General features: G+C 38.7%; 1 protein-coding gene across 1 annotated transcript in view; it reads left to right on the forward strand.

The window, feature by feature from the left end:
* The first annotated feature begins 1,380 nt into the window (after positions 1-1,380).
* The window catches only part of SLC9A6 (solute carrier family 9 member A6), a 50,785-nt gene continuing 30,655 nt past the window's right edge, over positions 1,381-21,510 (forward strand). The window contains 7 exon segments of the mRNA XM_070784604.1: positions 1,381-1,732; positions 10,005-10,204; positions 11,794-11,871; positions 12,144-12,220; positions 12,525-12,637; positions 14,905-15,010; positions 21,320-21,461. Of these exon segments, the coding sequence (XP_070640705.1) occupies positions 1,405-1,732; positions 10,005-10,204; positions 11,794-11,871; positions 12,144-12,220; positions 12,525-12,637; positions 14,905-15,010; positions 21,320-21,461 (1,044 nt within the window). The 5' untranslated portion in view covers positions 1,381-1,404.

Consider the following 21,510-nt stretch of genomic DNA (forward strand, 5'->3'; position numbering starts at 1 on the left):
TTAGCAAAGAGGTTATATGGCCATGAGATGAAAACGTTTGAGAGTCATGACTTCTAGGCAGTATGATAGGAATTGGATGGATAGCTAGTATCAACAGTATGAAAAAAATGAGAAAGAACATGTGTTGGTAGGGGTGAAATGAGCTCATTCAAAAACATTTCTAGGGGATTTCCCTGGTGATCCAGTGGCTAAGACTCCACACTCCCAATGTAGGGGGCCTGGGTTCAATCCCTGGTCAGGGAACTAGATCCCACATGCCACAACTAAGACCCAGCACATCTAAATAAATAAATAATTTTTAAAAAGCATTCTTAATTTTGGCAATTGGTAAGAGTCTCACCAGCATTACGTTCACGATCCAACAGGTAGAGGCCTGAGGGAGAGTGGCAGGTCAGGTCTTGGAACTGGAGTTCATTCCTGCAGAATTAGAAATGAAACATCTAGAGAAAGTCTAGAGAGAACAAAAAGCCCACAAAGACTAATGAGTGATCTGAGAGGAAGGGAGAAAATAGAAATCCACTGTTCTCAGAGTGGTGAGAACTGTGAAAATCTTGGGTACATGGTTGAAAGGCTGAGAACAGGGAAAATACCCTTTGAAGAAGAGAGATGAGATACGGTGTTAAAGGTGGCTTCTGAGCTGGGGAAATCTCCTTTAAGATGGCAGAGGAAAGGAGCAAGAGGAAAAGGAGAAACACATCACATCACAAAAGATTTCTTCCTGGGGAGAGAGGAGACTAGAGCACAGGGAAATTTAAGCACAAACCGACTGAATCTTTGCGAGATTGAGGAGTTTACCTGTAAGAGATGACTTACATCGGGTGTTTACGTGTAAAGAAAACCGAGCATAAAGACACACGCAGAATCCTTGCCTTTGAGTCAATTATTTATGAACTATTACAGTGCTATTTTTTCCCCCCTTTGAGGACACAACAAGGAGAATCCAATTTAAATTAAAGATGGAGATTTAGGCCCTTCCCAAGAGGACAACTTCTTATCCTGTTAAGAGACACTGGGGGACAATGTTGAGATGGGTTATGAAAGATCCATTCCTCTGAGACCTTTAAGAATAGGATCAAACTAGACTGAGCGCAATCTGCCACTGCTTTGATTACGCTGAACCCAGGTTTCTCTTCCAGAAGGCGGTGGACTAGATTCGACGGCCTTTCATTCCCTGGCAGCGGAGCCTGGGGGGAAGCTGATGTGGCGGGGGACAGAAGGCCAAAGTCATAGGGCCCAGCGAGCTGGGAGTGGCGCGTCCGCTTTAAGAGCGGCGGCGGCGGCGGCGGCGGCGGCGCGCGCTCCGACGGCTTCCCTGGGGCCCCGCCCCTTTCCCGTGAGCCCTCGGGGAGTGGTCCGACCGCGGGCGGCTGCGGGTGAGGAGCGGGGCGGGCGGTGGGGGGAGTCATGGCTCGACGCGGCTGGCTGCGGGCGCCCCTCCGCCGTGGCGTCGACGGCGGCGGCCCCCGGGCCCGCCGGCTTACGCGGCCGCTCTGGTTACTTCTCGCAGTGGGCGTCTTTGGCTGGGCCAGGGCTTCGGACGGCGCTGGCGGAGAAGCGAGAGCCATGGACGAGGAAATCGTGTCAGAGAAGCAAGCTGAGGAGAGCCACCGGCAGGACAGCGCCAACCTGCTCATCTTCATCCTGCTGCTCACGCTTACCATTCTCACGATCTGGCTCTTCAAGCACCGCCGGGCCCGCTTCCTGCACGAAACCGGCCTGGCTATGATTTATGGCAAGTGTCTCAACCCCGTGTCTGCCCCGGGCGCTCCCCCTTTCTCTGTCCGCCGGCTGCCTCACCTCCTCTCTTGGCTCTGCTCGGCCTACGTACCGCTCCCCTTCCCATTGCTTCCATTTTCCGCCTCGCCTTTCTCCCGGATCTCCGTTTCTCTCCGTCGCCCCCTTTTTTTTCCTGCTTCACTCCTCGTTTCTCTGCCTCACCCCATTTTCTCCTAAGCTTCGTCCCCCGTTTTCTCGGCCTCGCTCCCCCCTTTCCTCTGCCGGTCCACACCATTTTCCCTCCGACCCCACCTCCCTTTTCTTCCGCACCCCTCCTCTCCGCCTCTGCCTACCGAGCTCGGGACCCAGGACTGAGGATGGAAAGGGAGTGGGTGCGGTGTCTCGGATTGGGTTGAGGACTGGGGGAGGGGAAGCCAGCCCAGCTATCCATTTCTCTGGGATGTCAGTTCGTTTAAGGTCCATTGAAGCTGCAGCAGTATCTCTGCTGCTCAGCATCTGGCGTTCCCTTGGAGCCAGAGTCCACCTTTCCCCATCACCCAGCTCTTGCTATGCCCTGTCTTTTGGAGGCTGAGAAAAACCTGAACGGGAAAGAAGCCGAAGGCGGCTTAGGGCAATTTTGATGACATCTTGATGTATTGTACTAGGCTTGTGATATCTGATATGAATACATATGGTTGACTCTTCTAATTCAGGCCGTGCCGAGGTAAGGACAAGAGATAAAGATCTTCCGGCAGCGTGTTGTACTGTAGGATGGTCAGAACAGTTCCGCCAAACAGTAATTAGGAGCACCACGCATATGCAGTGCGATGGGTGACTTGCTGATGGCATAAGGTTGTTGACAGATTGTTGAGTAAATGGCTTCAGTTCTTGTGTCTTAGTGTGCTTTCTTTTTGAGATTTCTTATTTATCTTTATTTTTTGATCATAAGGGGAGAAGGGCAAATCAAACCACAGACTCAGAGGCATTTTGGCCTCTGCTGGGGACTCATGAGAGGAAAAGATGCATATTGCTGTCTTAATCTAGGATGACCAGGAGGGGATATATGGCTGAAGAGAAGAGGGCAGATAAACAGTCCTTTCTGTGCAGTTCATGAGTGAAGATTATCTGCATTTGAAACAGGCTTAAACTGATGAGCTTGTTGAGCTTTGTGTCTCAGACTTGCAGATAGGTGGGAGAAGCCTTGGCATAAAAAGACGTTTCTCCACGCACCCCCCCACCCCCATCCCTTTCCAGTAAATACAGACTTCTGGAATGTGCAGCTCAAGGGTAGCATAGCAAGGAAAGGTAGCTGTGTGTATCAGGAAAATGCAGGAACTCAGACTTATTTTTCATTTGTAAGGTAATAAAATTCTAAGCCTGTGTGCAAAATATCTCTGCTTCCTGAGATTCTTAGATTTTAGACATATTGGGTGGTGGTTTTCATATTTCATGTTTTTGTATTCTATTTGCAGCACTCCTTAAGCTGAGTTAGTCAGATAAACTGTATATCTCTGTTTAATTTCTCTGTATAACAGTGTGTGATTTATTTACTATCCTCAACAAACATTTGCTACTCAGCTTACTATGTTATGCACAGAAAATACAAAGAAATATATGATCCCTACCTTAAAAGAACTTATCTTTCTTGGGTAGACAAGTCATATAAAGAAAATAAAGGATCTTAAATTCCATTAAATGCCAAATGAGTATTATGGTGTTAAAATAAGGAACCGATCACTGTAACCTCTTTCCTATAGAGTATGATAAAGTGGTTCAAGATGGTTAGATCACAGGTCTGCAAATTGTTTCTGAAAGGGGCCACAGAGTAAATATTGTCAGCTTTGTGGATCACATCAATCTCTGTGTTGTGAAAATGTTTGTTTTGTTTTGTTTTTCTTTTTGTAAACCTTTAAAAATTTAAAAGCCATTCTTAGCTCTTGTACCATACAAAAACAGACCACCACCGTGATTTCTAGCCCATGTTTTAGAGTCAGACCTGGGTTCCTATTTCGCTGTGCCAATAGCTCTGTGATCTTGGGCAAGTTCACCTTCTTACACTGTCATCTATAAATTGGGAACAATGATAGTAGCATTATTGTGAGGAAGAAATGTTTTTAGCTCAGTATCTGACCCCTAAGTAAATGCTCATTAAATGAGAGTTTCAATTGCATTATTATTGCTGTTATAACTGCATTTTCTCAGGTTAAGCTCAGAATGATTCTTTTAATTGACTCAGTCTTGTAAGTTAAGAGGCAGACATAGTATTTTTTACAAAAGTCAAATAGAGACTTAGAATTGCCCTGACAACATTTGTTCTTTGGTAGTTGATATCATTAACCTCCTCTAATTCTTGGGCTAAAGGAGAAAAGTGGGATTACTGATTTCCTTCCCTGATGTTTCTAAGTTAATAAAAAGTGATGGAGTACCTTAGTGTTGGTGTTGTGTGAAGAAAAAACAAGGGTGTCTCTTGTGGAATATAAAGTAAAAGAGATTTACCTGGGTGTCAAATCGGGTTGATTTGCCATGACTTGGCATTCTTTAGCCTGTCCCATTTTCTCAGTATGGGTGATCGGGGGCTGTGGATGAACAGCTCCTGACCAACTCCCAAATCCAGTTTGAGAATAGGTGAGGCTCAAAGTACTTTCAGTGCCATGAAAATTAGGACATTTTCTAGTCATAATTATCATCTGCCATTTACCTTTTCTTACAACTTGTACCATTATAGCTATTATGTTAATATAGTACTTTAAGACCTTTAGTTTTTAGCTTTACTTCCAGATGAAAAGACTTCTTACTCTGGGAATGTCCAGATCACCAAGATTCAGTCCACTGATGATTTAGCTACCTAAATCCTGGAAAAATGCTACTTAAAATAAGCCTCTCCTTTATCTTTTTGAGAAGCAAGGGTAAAAAAAGAAAATGAGATTAAATTGCCAACGTGGTCACTTTCTAGATTATAATATAGCCTAGTTACAAACACAATGCTGAAGCACCCAAGTGTTCTGTTCCCTGGGCTAGTTTGCTTAAGAAGCTTCAAAGTGAGTTACCGTTAGTAAGTCTGAAAACTGCAGTGTGCTTTTAGATGGTATAAAAAGCAAAAAGCAAGGAAGCAGTACTTATTATGCCTGAAACTACAGCATCCAGAGTCCCAAGTTTAACTAATGTGATTCATCAATAAATATTTATTGTCTTTGATGTATGAGACATAATGGGAAAATACAGATGAGTCATCCTCCCTGCCCACAAAGCACTTACAATCTAGTGACTGAATAGGAAGTGTTTACTGAGCATTATAACGTTAGACACTGCTAGATGGTCTCCAGATATCTCATTTAAACCTCATAATGACCCTGTAAGATGGGTACTATTATCTTTCCCATTTTACAGATGAGGAAATTGGGGCACAGGGAGGTTCAGTGACCTGCCTGAAGTCACATAACTTGTAAGGATGAAGTTCAATCAGTCAGCCTCAGAGCCCCATTCTCTTAGCCTCTTAAAACATATTACCTCATGTCGAAGAGATAAAGCTTATTTATGAAAACGAACTATGTTAGTATTATCATCACTACGTATGAGGAAACTGAGGTTCAATGAGAGATTATCTACGGTAGAATCACAGACTAGAACTTGATGGAGCCAGAATTGATACTTCTATCTGCCCTCCAAACTTGTGCTTTTTCTCCTTCACTATGTTATATTAAATTTCATAAGATCAGATATGAAGGGAGTTAATACTTAAAGTTACAGGGGTTTTAAAGTGAGTTGTGAGGGAAACCTGTGAGAGAATGGAGACATAACCACCAGAGAACAAGTTAGTGACATGAAAGCCAGGAAGTGATAAGAAAATTATAAAGACTTTGGAAATAGAAAATGCAGATTTTAATTCTGGTTTTGTCAATGCCAAATAATGTTGAGAAAGTCATTTATCCCCATTTTATAGATGAGAAAATAGTGACAGATTCGTAATAGTTGGATTAACTTTTAAGACAGAATCTAACAGCATTCTTCAAGAAGCAGATAAATATTATATATGTATACACACACATATACAAATATGCATATATTTTTAACCTGTAGAAATCTTTATCAATTTTGGCCATACTTAAGTTTCTTCCATATTTTTGACTATCAGAGGCTTCTAGTATGATAAGCTGGAAGGATGTGCTGAAATCCATTAAAAAACCAGTTTCCACTATGGGACTCATACAGTGGTTGGGCCTTGGGTCCAGAGGGCCTGAGTCCTCAGTCCTTGGGAGGATCTCCAGCACAAGAGGGTCAGGAATGTGTAGGAAGGGAGGGACTTGTCTCTTGTGAAAGATATCTCTTTGTGGTTGTACACTTTGTTGCCTGACAGTGGTAATTTTAAATGTCATGATATCAATATTTTTTGTGCCTCTGTGTAGGAAGCGAGAATTTTCTGCCTTATCCCCTTAACAAAGCACTCCTTTTGTGTACTTTCTCTTTACTGAGAACTGCCTTAACTCCATGATTAGGATTTGACCTTTCACAGAGCCCAAGTTAACTTGATCTGTCAACCTTATTCACAGAAATTCTAATTTTTCAGCTGTCTGATGCTGTAATAAGAAGATCTGATTTTTTTGCAACCTAAGTAATTATTCTCCTTGCTGGTGTTTTAACTGCCAGGGTATAAGATTTGTCCAAGTGCTGAGCCCTCCTCAGGACACACAGTGACATTTCAGCATTGGATTGGGGTGCAGTAGAACCTGTGGGTACTCTTCCTTATATAGTTAGGCTTGGGGATAAGGAAAGAATTTATGCTGATATTATTGCTGCTTGTAATAGCTTAACTGTGATTTTTGTACATCAATGTAAGGGGACAACTTAGTACTACTTAGCCTCTTAATTAGGAGGTCTTATGGGATAGTAGAAAAAAGAGATATTTCCATATCATATAGACAGGATGACTGTGGAGTGATAACCTTTTCTCTCCCAGATTATGTTTATCAAACACAGTGTCCAGCCATCACTTTTTAATTTTGTTTTTTGGAGGTGAAATATTTTCAAAGTGTATCTTTTCCTGGTAGCTTAGTGGTAAAGAATCTGCCTTCCAGTGCAGGAGACATGGGTTTGATCCCTGGGTTGGAAGATCCCCTGGAGAAGGAAATGGCAACCCACTCCAGTATTCTTGCCTGGGAAATCCCATGGACAGAGGAGCCTGGTGGGCTACAGTCTATGGGATCACAAAACAATTGGACACGACTTAGTGACTAAACAGCAAGATCAAATCTTTCAATTATTATTTATTAAATTTTAAATAAATTTATACCCCTTTACCCATTTCTCCCATCCCTTTCCACCTGCCTCTGGCAACCACCAGAGCTTGTATCTATTGAGCTTGTTTTTTGTTTTATTCTTTTTAAGATTCCACATAAAAGAGAATACAGTATTTGTCTTTCTCTGTCCAACTTATTTCACTTAGCATAATGCCCTCAATGTCCATCATGTTGTTTCAAATATCTGAATCTTTGTTAAAATGTTTTTTAGAGTCGATGCCATTGTACTGGTTACCAGTTTCTCATTGTTGCTCATTTAAAAAAAGAAAATTACATGTGACTATAAGTTGAAGAGAAGGATCCTTCATCTCTGCTGCTTCCTCCTCCATTCCCGGCCAACTACTGCTCTGGCACTCCCCATTTCTGCTTTATCACTCCCCACTCTGGCCTAGCTTCTGCCTCCACTACTTCACTGAAATTGCTCTTACCAAGGTCACCTGTGACCTCCTTGTTGCCAAACCCAATTGACACTTCTTAATGCTTGTCTTCCTTGACTTTGCTGCAGCATTTACTAGTTTTCATCACTTCCTCCTCTGTTCTTCCTATGCCTGTGGCTTTTCTTTCTTAGACTCCATCGTCTTCTTCTCTTCTACCAGCCCCTTAATTTTGGCATAAAACTCTGGGCATATATCCATAGTCCTCTTCTCACTTTGTTTGCTCCCTAGGTAATCCCTTCTGCACTTGACTTCAACCATCTTATGACTGCCAAGTGTATATCGCCAGTCCAGACCCTCCCCCTTCCTTGAGGTCCAGATCCCACATACTCAACTGTGCATGTATCACAGGTACATCAAACTCAACATGTCCAAAATGAAGCTGCACATTTCCCCTAGAAATCTGTCCCCTGCCTCACTCACTGGCCCAGCTTATCCACCTAGTTGCCAAGTCACTTTAGGTTCCTCTTAGTTTTTCATCTCCCTTGCTCCCAGTCTGCTCAGTCACCAAATTCTTTTACAAGATAATACTTTCTAAAAAATCTCCCTCTCTCCCTATCTCTGCTGTCTTAGATTAGGCCCTGCATTCTTAGTGCCTGAATAACCTCAGTGGCCTTCTTATCTGACCTTCCCGAACCTCTGTAGTCTAGACCAGTCATGCTAAAATAGAAATCTGATGTCAAGCCCCTGCTTATAGGCTTTCTATGGCTTCATTTGCTTTCAGGATTAAGTCTAAACTCCCTTCCCCAACATGCAAGGTCTTTCGTGATTCAGCTCCTGCCAGTCTTTCACACCTCAACTCTTGACACTTGATATCCCAGCCATCCTGAACTATTTATGATTCCCTGAATGGGCTATGTTTTCTCACTCTTCCGTGACTGGATATGTACTGCTAGTCCTCATACCTGGGAAACCATTTTCTCTGACTTTGTTACTTGCTTAGATGACACCTCTGGAAAGACTTTCCTAATGTCCCACTCCCTTTGCCAAGTGGACTGAGAGCTACTTGAAGGAGGGACCTTGTTTTCATTTGTGAACCCTGTGGGCCTACTTAGCATAATAGTCCATTCACATATATTAAAAGAAAGACTGACCAGTTAGAGTGGACGGAGACAGGAAGGTAAAATGCCATTAAAGCAGAGTTAAGGAAAGTTCCAGATGTTTGAGTTCAATTTGCAGTTGAGGTATATCTATACACTGAAGCATTATTTGACCATAAAAAGAAATAAAGCACTGATATATGCTACAACATGGATAAACCCTGAAAACATTATGTTAAGGAAAAGAAGCCAGACATGAAAGGTCACATATTGTAGGATTCCATTTATATGAAATATCTGGAATAGGCAGATTTATCTAGAGAAAAAGTAGATTAGTGGCTGTCAGGGGATGGCAGTTGGGGTGGGGGAAATGGAGAGTGACTGCTAATAGGTCTAGGGTTTCTTTTTGGAGCAATGAAAATGTTTTGGAATTGGAAAGTAGTGATCAGTATACAACTTTGTGAATATACTAGAAGCCACTGAATTGTACAGTTTAAAAGGATAAACTTTGTGGTACTTGAGTTATATCACAATAAAGTCATTTTTAAACATTTTTGATCAATCTAGGTTTATAGTACTTAGAACATTGTGAATAACTGAATATCAATATGATGATCCAGGTAAAATTCTAATAATACATTGATATAGTGTCAAAGTCAGTTCTTCTGTCCATGTTTTCATTTTGAAACATATTTTAAAATTAAAATCTGAACCTTTAGTATTAGAAGAACTCAATCTACAAACATTAACTTTCCAGTTTGTAAAAGTTGTATTTGGCCAGCCGTGTGCTTTAGGAGGAGAAGGCAATGGCACCCCCACTCCAGTACTCTTGCCTGGAAAATCCCATGGATGGAGGAGCCTGGTAGGCTACAGTCCATGGGGTCCCTAAGAGTCGGACACGACTGAGCGACTTCACTTTCACTTTTCACTTTCATGCATTGGAGAAGGAAATGGCAACCCACTCCATTGTTCTTTCCTGGAGAATCCCAGGGACGGAAAGCCTGGTGGGCTGCCGTCTATGGGGTCGCACAGAGTCGGACATGACTAAAGTGACTTAGCAGCAGCAGCAGCAGTGCTTTAGGAATGACTTAAGAAAATAGCAAGAAGTTAGGACTTGTGAATTGGTATTAATAGATGGAGATGGTAAACACATTTCTAACATAATTATACTGTCAGGTTGGGACACCTTGGAGCATGTACTGTGTACAGATGATCTGAAGGTATTTCCTCATTTTGTTACTTTCCTAATCACTTATTTATATCTTAATCTAGGAATACAATATGCGTTGTTACCCCCAGGGATATTTTCCCCTCCTGTCACTGGAGTTAAATTGGGCACTTAGATTTGTGAATTTAGTAGGACTTTAAAATGTAACTGCATTTGGCATAAAAATGTATTTTAAACTACAGGAAACTATCATAAGAGATTTTCTGTTATTAATCCAGAGGTATGTGTGGGGTACACAAGAAGTAGTTTCTGTATGAAAGAAGAGCTTATATTATTCTTTTATTATTTCCAGGTCTTTTGGTGGGCCTTGTGCTTCGATATGGCATTCACGTTCCAAGCGATGTGAATAACGTGACCCTGAGCTGTGAAGTGCAGTCAAGCCCAACTACCTTATTGGTAAATGTTAGTGGAAAATTTTATGAGTATACGCTGAAAGGAGAGATTAGTTCACATGAACTCAATAATGTTCAAGATAATGAAATGCTTAGAAAGGTAAGTTCTTCATTAAAGAGAACCTTTGGATTTTTTAAAAAGTATATAATAGCAGCAAAGTGATTCAGGAGAAAAATAATGAATTTTTAATGATATTTAGAATAATCAGTATTTTCAAATGCATTAAAACCTCAATGAATGAATGTAATGCAGTGCTAAGGAAATTGTCATGTCTACAGTTTGATTTTCTGATTGAAACTAAGTACTGTAATTGTTTTTGTTTCACTCTGTAATGTTTACAGTTGTAATAAATGGTAACCGGTATTGAGTTAAGCAGAATTTATAAATATTTCTTTCAATTTGCCTATGGCCCTTGGAGTTTTATGGTACTTTAGCACATAGCATTTATATGATAATACCTAAAATATTCCATGAATATTTTTTTGAATTCTTTCTTGCCTTGATTGTGTTGTAGAGTGCTTAGTCACTCAGTCCCATCTGACTCTTTGCAACCAGTAGGACTGTAGCCTGCCAGGCTCCTCTGTCCATGGGATTTTTCAGGCAAGAATACTGGAGTGGGTTGCCATTTCCTCCTCCAGGGATCTTCCCAACTCAGGGATTGAACCGGCATCTCCTGTGTCTCCTGCGTTGCAGGCGGATTCTTTACCCACTGAGCCAGGAGGGATGCCCTTGTGTTGTATACTGAGCACAATTTAATCTTTCTTTGATTCATAAGGGCCTCAACCTGAGTATCAGGTACTGTACCATGGTGTGCATGAAACTTGATGTAGGTTGGTTTCAGTCTTACTGGCTCCCAGACATTCCTGGAGCTGCTTTCTCCTGACCCATTCATAGTTCCCATCCTGACGTGTCTCAGGGCCTCATATCTCTGTTTTCATCCACCCTTGACCATTTGCCTCCACATATGCTTTCTACATTGACAGGACTTGGCTTTTACAACTACTTGGTTGTGTTTTTGACCATCTTTAATGCTTTTCAAAATTACACACAAACTTAAATTTTACTTTGTAGCTAGAGCTTTTTTCTACCTGTGGAAAATTCTAGTTCCTTAAAAGCTCTAGGAAATGAACTTTTAGCTTGGCTATGTGTGTAGCTGCTCTGTGTTCATGTCAAATCCTACTGTAGCCTTATGAACAGAAGGGGACATCTATATTATTATAGGGAATAGATAGTAAAAGAAATGGGCTGTCAGGACTAGAAATCTGATTTGTACAGAAACTTTTTATATTATGCTATATACCTTTAGAGATGTTACCTATGCAAGAACTCTGTTTCCTCTTGCCAACAATAATTCTGTACTCCCAAATTTTATGTTACCAGTTTGGGGCCTCTTTTATTTAAAGCAAAGACACGTTCATACTTTCTCTTATTTTGAAGAGTGTTACTATCATTTTAACCTACTTTGCATAGATAGGATGTAACTGATTGTTCCAATGCTATCTCCTTGTCATTTGGTTGAGAAGTGGAACACCAGCTATCCTGTATGAAATATTTTTCAGTAACCACAATGGTACTGTTCTTGGCTTTCACCAGTTTAACATTTAATCTTTTTTTCTTTTTGCTCATTTCATAGTGTAATAAGAAATCTTCTGAGCGAATTCATCTAAAAGAACTCTTTATTTTAACAGGTTACTTTTGATCCAGAAGTATTTTTCAACATATTACTTCCTCCTATCATATTTTATGCAGGATATAGCCTGAAAAGAGTAAGTGCTTTTGTATTTCATATGCTTTGAACACCTTTACACTCCACGGGCTTTACTATCGCTGCCACTCAGAAATGGCCAGCTCACCCCTCGCTTCTCCCTCTCCTGATCCTTTTGAGATGCTGAATTTAATGCCTGTACGAAGTCTCTCTTAGTTATTTCTTTTAATGGATAATGCATTTAATATTAGCATAGTACACTAGAATATGAAACCTTTTCTTTTAAAAATAATTGGTGAATATTCTAACACAGTAAAACTTTTTTCCTATCAGAGACATTTCTTTCGAAACCTTGGGTCAATCCTAGCATACGCTTTTCTTGGAACTGCAATTTCTTGTTTTGTAATTGGGTGAGTATTTGAAGCTTAAAACACTTTTAGCCTTCAAATTATAATTTTAAAATAATGCATATTTGACTTCTGCAATATTGTATTCTTGAATGTGTCTAAGGACTTTTGTAGTAAAATGTATTCATATAGGTAATAAGTTCTTTGAATTTTCCTTAAGGCTAAGGCATTACGATATTTAAATGACATGCAGTAAATGCGGGTTTAGTCACAAAGTACTAATAGTAGACCCGTCTTATTCTTATTGTATTCTAACTTCTTTCGCAGTTGATGTTTTTTCTAAAGTAGACATATGTTTATTGAACAGATCAATAATGTATGGCTGTGTTACACTGATGAAAGTAACTGGACAACTTGCCGGAGATTTCTACTTTACAGATTGCCTGCTGTTTGGTGCCATCGTATCAGCAACTGATCCAGGTATGTTTTACATGAATATGGAACTTGAGTACTTAAGGTGTACAGTGTTTTTCCAACAACACACATGCATGTATTTCTTGCTTTGAGGTGTAGAATTCAGTATTAGGTATTCCCCATCTTGCTATACTTTCCAGTTGTGGAAGGAAAAAACAAAATTCATGGATCCTTTTGGCTTAAGCACACAATTTTTTTCCTCTTTATTATATGTCCTAATACTGGTCCACAATTTGATGCTTTTTAGATGAGGACCGTAAAGCATTTCCTTCAAGAATTTTAGGTTGGTCTCTATCCCAGGTGACAGGGTATAGAAGACAAACTGTATTAGTTAAGAATGGGCAATGATGATACATTTCCTTTCAAGCTTCTAGAAAACAGATCCCTAAAAATCTGTTGACATTTAGCTAATCTGAATTTAAGAGTAAGAAAAATTGTTCTAAAATGACTGTTAGAAGGCCATTATACAAACAAGTGTGATTTGGGGCCATTGGTGGGTTGTAATATATATTAAAGAGCTATTTTTAGAAAATTGGCTTTCTGATTATGGAGTAGTTTTGATATTATCGTGACGTGACAGTGAATTTTGTTGTATTGAGTTAGATGAGTTAGACTGTAGTTTTCCTGATATAATATTGGTGATCTTCACAGCTACATTCAAATTAAGAATTTAGAGCATGTTTAGGCTGACGATGTAGGGATAAGAGCAGAGATTGCATTTTTTGAACTAAGGACGCAAGTTTTCTTTTACTAGATTTTGTTTTCTTGGTAGGTTTGTTTCGTTTTACCCTTTGACCTTGTAAGTTAATAATCTTCTTTAATTATCATCTAGCATAATCAAAGTTTATCTCTGAATTCCTGTGTTAACTCTGATAACACAGGGCATTATAGAATGTGGGAAAATATGCTCTATACTCTGTAAGAAATGATTTTAAGAGCTCAGAGGACATTTTAGAGAGGCATTTTTGTAGTCTGGCATTTTTAAAACTGAAAAGCAAATCACCTCCTTAAAGACAGTCGAGACTGCCCCCTTGTTGTTTGTAGCTATTCCCATTATCAGTATGAAGATGGGATGGTTTTTGCAGGAAGCTAGTGGTCTCTGTTCTCCATATTCTCTTACTGGAAGCAAAATCCTCAACTTTTCAAAGTCTAGGAGAAATCTCAGTCAGTTGGACTGGCCTACATTACTTAAAACTTCTGGTTTTGTTTTAGTGGGAGTATTGCCTGGATGGCTCAAGCAGAACTGTTTTGCTTATATAAAGCTGAATGGTTATATTTCTTCTGAGTTATATAGGTATTTACCCCTATAATAATTCTATTATTTTGCAGTTGTTCACTTGATAGAAGGGGGAGCCATAGGTTCTTTTTAAAATTTTACAGCATTGTTCCAGCCCTCCTTTTTGCCTTCTCTTGGTTAGCTTTGATATCAGGATATTCTGGATGAAATGCTTTGCAGTGGACACTTTATCTTTTAAAGTACAAGCTTCCTGTTTTTTAGTTGGCATTTGAAGAGGTTCTCCCAACTCTGGTTGTAATAATCTTTCATGTTTGCTTGAGTTTATCTAGCAAGTGAGCTGTACGTGACTCAGCAATTAAAGTTACAATGCAACTTCAGTCTCCTCTGATTTTCTAAGAATTCTCATGTAATGGTTTTCTAAGAGAAGGTTTTTTTGTTTTTGTTTTTTTTTCCCTCTCAAGCTGAAATAGCCTGATAGTTGTCCTCTTATTAAGTTAAATATAGCAGCTGTAATTCTGGTCATAAATTTTATGCCAACCGGAAACCAAACTCGTGTTTTCATTTCCCACTGTCTCTGCTAAGCTGGTATGCTTGAAATTTACAAGTCAAATAGAAGTGAGTTATAAGGCTCCAAGGAAAAAATGAAGTTTGCAGCAGGAAATGCTTTTTGTAATAGTCTTCTTTATCAAAGATTAATGATCACCTGGTCTGTAAGAAATTCTGAATGTATTTTTTATGGGAAAGAAATGTACAAGGCAAGATTATTAGCATTTGCATAAAGAATGTAGGCCAACTCAGTCCTCCAAGGTTATTTTTGACTGTTAGAAAAAGGAAGGAGATATTACAGGTACACAGTTAGGGAAAAGAAAAATATTGACATAAAATTACTGAATCTTTAATATGGTATGAATGTTTGTTAGGATTGAATTCTGAGATGAAGAAAGGAATTTCCAAATAACTAGTATGATCATCTGTGGAGGGAAATATGTTATATTTGTAATGTCTTAATATTCCTGTGACTCTTTCTACTTGCTAGTGACTGTTCTTGCCATATTCCACGAGCTTCAAGTTGATGTTGAACTCTATGCACTTCTTTTTGGTGAAAGTGTCCTCAATGATGCTGTTGCCATAGTGCTCTCTTCGTAAGTGTGTTGTTTTTTTTTTCTTATTTTATTCTCTATGTCGAACATTAGGATTCTAAGAACCAGAAGTCACTTATTGAGTAGAGTAGATTATGAATAGAAACATTTGAAAACCTGAAGCATTTTCCCCTGTGAATAAATATATGCTTATAGATAACATGGAAAATTCATAGAAACCAAAAAAAGAGGGGAAGGAATATATGTATATGCATGGCTGATGCAGTTTGCTGTGCAGCAGAAAATAAGACAACATTGTGAAGCAGCTATACTCGAATAATTTTTTTTAAAAAATGCACAGAAGAAAAGGAAGAAAAAGCGACATGTATCCCTGACACCTAAAGACAATTACTGTAAGCATTCTAGGACATTTTAAAAATTTCTTTTCTTCTATACATAATATTTTTACATAGTTGTGATTGTAGTGTATATGTAATTTTGCATTCTGTTTTAACATGGACATTTTTTCTTCAAATTGAATTTTTTGGCATAGCTATATATTCACATGGTTCAAAAATCAAAACTATATAGAAAGGTATACATTGAAAAGTCACATTCTCACTCCTGTCCTCATCCACCTATCCCCTCAGTCCCTTTAGGTAACCATTTTTATTAGTTTCTTGTGTATCCTAGTGTTTCTTCAAATGCAAGCATGTATATGAATAAATATTCTTAATTTGCCTCATTTCATATTTTAAAAGTAGCATGCTGTATATGTTCTATACCTGACTTCCTCTCACGTAACTACATTCTGGAGATCTTTCTGTATCAAAGCCAGGAGTTTCTCATTCTTCATTTACAGGCACATAGTATTCTGTGTACAATACTATGAACTGTACTGTAGTTTACTTAATCAGTCTTCTATTGCTGGAAACATAAAGGGTTTACAATTCTTTGCTATCTCAAATAATGTTGCTGTGATTAACTTTGAACTTGCCTGTTTTATATGTACATTAGTATATTGATTATTGGTAGGATAAATTCTCAGAAGTGAGATTAGTGGGTTAAAGGGTAAATACATTTGTAATTTTGTTAAATTGCTAAAATGCCTGTCAATTAGCTGTTTTGCATTTTAGCCACCAAATTATGAGAGTGCCTGTTTCCTCACAACTTCACCAACATGGCAGACTTTGCTATTTTTGCCAATTTGATGATTAAGAAATACTTCATACTTTAATTCATATTTCTCTTATTTAACATAATCATTTCAGAAACTTAATTTTTAGAAGTGCTAAGTAGTATACTTTTTAAATTTATTTTTTTAATTGAAGGATAATTGTTTTACAGAATTTTGGTAAAGAATCTGCCTGCAATGTGGGAGAGCTGGGTTCGATCCATGGGTTGGGAAGATTCCCTGGAGAAGGGAATGGCTACCCACTCCAGTATTTTGGCCTGGAGAATCCCCATGGACTCCATGGGGTCACAAAGAGCTGGACACTTTTTGAAAACAATGAAAATGAGCAGTATTTTAATCTAAGTATAGAAATCACTATATATGCTACTAGAAGATATTTGCAGGTGAAAGAGTGGATGTGAACCTCTGAGGAGCTGTGGCCTGCCAACTCACTCCTAGTAAGCAAATATCTAACCCTATAGACAACTGCCTTTACTCTACACCAGAACTTTCTACAAGAGAGAAGTAAAACTCTCTCACCTTTCCTCCTTACTTTTATTTCTCTCCTTAATTTCCACTTCATTAACCATAAAAGAGCAGTCAGTCACTGACTCTGGTTTACACAACTTGATTTACCCCATTGTCTAACTGCAAAGTGGAAAATTATCCTTTCTGAGATGTAACACTAATTCCTTAAATGTTGTGCATGAAGATGTGCGAAAGATCAGATCTTCTTTTGTGAATGTAGTGCATATAAATTCTACCCCCTCTACCATATTTATTGCCAGAATTTTTTGCGACTGTGGTGGCTCAGATGGTAAAGCATCTGCCTGCAGTGCAGGAGACCGAGGTTTGATCCCGGGGTAGGGAAAATCCTCTGGAGAAGGAAATGGCAAACCACTCTAGTATCCTTGCCTGGAAAATCCCATGGACAGAGGAGCCTGGTGGGCTGCAGTCCATGGGGTCTCAAAGAGTCGAGCATAAGTGAGCGACTAACACTTTCACTTTCGTAGGAGGTTCCTAACTGAAGTGCTTGGCATTACGTTTTTCATCATCTTTCGTTTGCCTTTAAAAGTACATTAGATAGCTCAGCTGGTAAAGAATCCGCCTGCAATGCAGGAGACCCTGGTTCGATTCCTGGGTCGGGAAGATCCCCTAGAGAAGGGAATGGCTACCCACTCGAGTGTTCTGGCCTGGAGAATTTCATGGATTGTATAGTCCATGGGGTCTCAAAGAGTCGGACACGACTGAGCAACTTTCACTAGATGTGAATAGTCTACTTTGTGTTGACTTCTGTTTGGTGATTTTCTAACGTGTATATTCTGTAGAAACAGCCTTGTGGAAAGAGGGGGACCCCTTCCTGAAGGACTTCTCTTAGGCAGTTAACAGGTTAAGATATCCATTCTCGAAATTTATGTTAGAAGTTGTTTTTATTTGTTTTTTGACCTGTTAGATTGACAGTAACTTTTTTTGTTGTTAATGTCAATACTTTAATCTGGTGAAGGTGGAGTGAAACTGATTCCCTCATTGCTGTATGAGGTAGAGCTTATGTACTGATAGGGTTGTGTATACCTAGAGATGGTCTACGTTGAATAGTATTCCTCTGAACGGGTATACCATGATTACCCTAGAGACCTAAGTTCATACTAATTTAAAATATGTTTTGAGGGTCATTTACATTTTATAAAATGTAAGTATGAGTAGACAAACATGACAGAAACTGTTTAGCTTTACTAGTCACCAGAGATATACATGTGAAATTAGTGGCCATTTTTACCTATTCAGTTACCAAGAACAAAATTGTTAATGAAAAATAGTTACTGCTGGTAATGGTCTACTATAGTCATTCTTAACTGGGGACAGTTTTGCACCATTACCACCCCCCAACCAGGGGATATTTGGCAACGTCTAGGGACATTTTGGTTATCAAGAACAGGAGGATGTTGCTGTTGGCATCTAGTGAGTAGAAGCCAAGGGTACTGTTAAATAATCCTTCAATACACAGGACAGCACCCACTACCCAACAAATAATTACCTGGCCCTGAATGTTAGTAATGCTGGGATTGAGAAACCCTGATGTCGTTTTAAAACTGCATCACTTGTACATTGTTGTTGACATTGAAATTGGTAGTACCTGCTCTTTTGTATTTTATCTTTTGTCATTTATGATAATAAATTAATACATGTTTTTAACAAAAATTTAAAGTATCTGACTTAGTAGAAAATTCCTGAAATTTCAGCTCTCAGAAATAACCACTTATTAATGTTTTCATCCAGATTTTTTCCATTAGGATATTAGCATATGTATAAATAATATTAATTTTTAAACAAAATGGCATAGCACTGTACATACTTTTCTGTAACTTTCTTCTTTCACTTAGACATTGTACTACATTAATACCTCCTTTATCCCATTGTATGGATACACTACCAATGTACCTCTGCAGTTCCCTTGCTGATTAATATTTAGTGTTTTCTAATATCGTATTATTGTGAATAGCACTGCAGTGAATATATTTATATATAAATCTTTGTGAATCCTTGAGAGTATTTCTGTAGGATATTTTTTGAAAGTAGAATTTCTAGGCCATTGGATATCATTACTAAAAAATGAGAGATATAGTCATATTTCCCTCTTAAAATATAATAAAGATTTAGTTGAAAGCTATTGCTCAACATGTAAAAGCAGCTATAGGTTTAGTTAATACCTTGTTTCTAAGAATGTAGAATGGGAAAACAGTCCAAAATTTGTAAAAAGCACAAATATGTTCTTTCACACTGTTATTTATAGTAGCAAAAATATTAGAAGCAACTTTAAAATGTCCAATAGTGAGGAAATGGTTAAATAAATCATGTTATATCCATTTGGACCATTTTGATGTCTTAAAAAACCACGACTAGAGAGACTGTAGTCATTCTTATTGTCAGTTGAAGAAGCAGAATTCAGAACTGTATGTTCACTATGATTACAACTAAACATGAACTAGCATGCATGTAACAAAAAGATTGAGGACATAAGGAGAAGGGGGTGACAGAGGATGAGATGGTTGGATGGCATCATTGACTCAATGGACACGAGTTTGAGCAAACTCTGGGAGATAGTGAAGGACAGGGAAGCCTGTTGTGCTACAGTCCATGGGGTCACAAAGAGTTCGACACAACTGAGTGACTGAACAAAAACAAAAAGAGGGGGAAGAAATACAGAAGGAAAATAAGAGATCTGTCAGGGTAGTGGAATGATGGGGTGATTTTCCCCCCTAAATTGTACATTGTATTACTCTCAAGATTTTTTTTAAGTATTCATAAAAATGCTGCTGCCTCAAGTTAAAATGTTGACTGATGTAGAAAAGATGAGTTAAGATTTCAATCCAGAGGCCAGCATTTGAAAAGGAAGAAGACAAACCTGTCATGTGTTCTCAGCCCACCATGCTTTTCCTGTACATTTTAGTGATTAAAGAATAAAATAATGATTAATGTGAATCTTGAATTTCCATGAACTACTCCAGGGAAAGTGATCTCAGAAGGCATTGCATTGATACTTTGTTCCTGTCAGCATTTTGAAAACTATGGCCAGAGAGAAAGAACGTATTTCCTTTCTCCAGCCAGCTGCTATATTTTCATGCTATAATATAGTCAACTCTAATTTACAGTGGTAGGGTCCTTTATGTGTAGGTAAGATAGTATGACGTGAAAAGCCATTTCATATTCACTAAAACAGTAACAGATCTACCAATCACAAAATGATCTGGTCACTTTGAAGATTTAAATGCAGATTTTATTATTTTTTTAAATTTAATTTTATTTTTTAACTTTACAGGATTGGTTTTGCCATATATCAAAATGAATCTGCCACGGGTATACATGCGTTCTCCATCCTGAACCCTCCTCCCTCCCCATACCATCCCTCTGGGTCCAACCCAGTGCACCAGCCCCAAGCATCCAGTATCGTGCATCGAACCTGGACTAAATGCAGATTTTAAAGTTTTCAATTCAGATTGAGTCTCAGAAATTTCTATATTCCATTACCAGAAATTCATATTGGAGTTATACTTCAATAAGATAGGTAAAATTAGGAAATGTTAGCTTGGTCTTAGGTTTTGTTTTGTTTTTTAACTTAACTAGGGAGGTGTGAAGAGAACTTCATGTACGTGGTATAGCAATGTCATTTTTTAGCCTCGAATCAGAAAAAACAAAAATCAGCAATAACCACGGGGAGAATTCATTATATTCTTAGGAATGTGTTTCTTCTGCTTCTTTTCTTTGACATGACTTGTGTGATGTCTTTGAGTCTGGATTCATTATATAAACACTGGTACTCAATTAACTGTGATGAAAACTGACTTAGTAATGGTAGGTGCTTTTGCCAGAGACCCACTAGCAAGAGTGATTTTCTCAGCTGTGTTTAGTTCCTGGGGCAACTGTTTCAAAAGAAGTATTTTTAGACCAGATTTAGACTGTGAGTTCAAGATGGAGAGTGTCCCTTCTAATTACCTGTCTTGGCCTCTTACAGAGTGACTTTCTTTCAGAAGTTTAGGTGAAGGATTCAGCTGGGTATGCTAAAAGTACTGTTGAGTGGACTCTTAACTCCTTGGAAGGCCTTTCAAGCCCTTCTATCTATAAAAGTCCATTTCAGTGAGTGAATAGATAGGAGGTTCTGGGCCATCTAGTATTCTAAAAGTTGAAAGGGTTCTTTAGTCATCCTTTTTATTTTTCCCATAGGAAAAACAAAATGTGACTGGATTGAGTATTGAACAGTGTTCTTTATATTTTTATGCATACTGTGTTGGAAACGTGGGGAATTTTTCATGAGTTTGTTCATATTATTAGTACGTTAGGGCTTTTAGGCACTCAGTACCAGTAAGTAAACAGTCACAAAAGAATAGTGCTGCGTGGTATCTTGAGACGGGAGGAAAAGGCTTGGTTCGACCTTCATAAAGAGGATCTTACTGAATAAAATGTTCTACCTTCTGAAATTGTCACTTAACAAAAGCTGAGTTTTCTTGTTAGCTGATCCACTGCAGCATGTTTTGGTAACCTTTGGTCCTTATTTTGGCAATTCAAATCCAAAGTTTTGGGGTTTTACCCCCTCTTATTTCATCATCAAGCTTGACACTAGGTAATTTTTAAAATTTTTTAGATAATGTTTTAAAAGTAAAAGTTGCTTCTCGAAGAAAGAGCCATTTCTTTCTCTTTCATAGCTCAATAGTAGCATACCAGCCAGCTGGAGACAACAGCCACACCTTTGATGTCACAGCCATGTTCAAGTCTATTGGGATTTTCCTTGGAATCTTCAGTGGCTCTTTCGCGATGGGTGCTGCTACTGGAGTGGTGACAGCTTTAATATCCTTTTATTATACTTATCTTTTCTTGTTAACTTTACAGAGTAATG

The sequence above is a fragment of the Bos indicus genome, chromosome X, assembly GCF_029378745.1.
Source record: "Bos indicus isolate NIAB-ARS_2022 breed Sahiwal x Tharparkar chromosome X, NIAB-ARS_B.indTharparkar_mat_pri_1.0, whole genome shotgun sequence".
In the NCBI taxonomy this organism is placed as follows: domain Eukaryota; kingdom Metazoa; phylum Chordata; class Mammalia; order Artiodactyla; family Bovidae; genus Bos; species Bos indicus.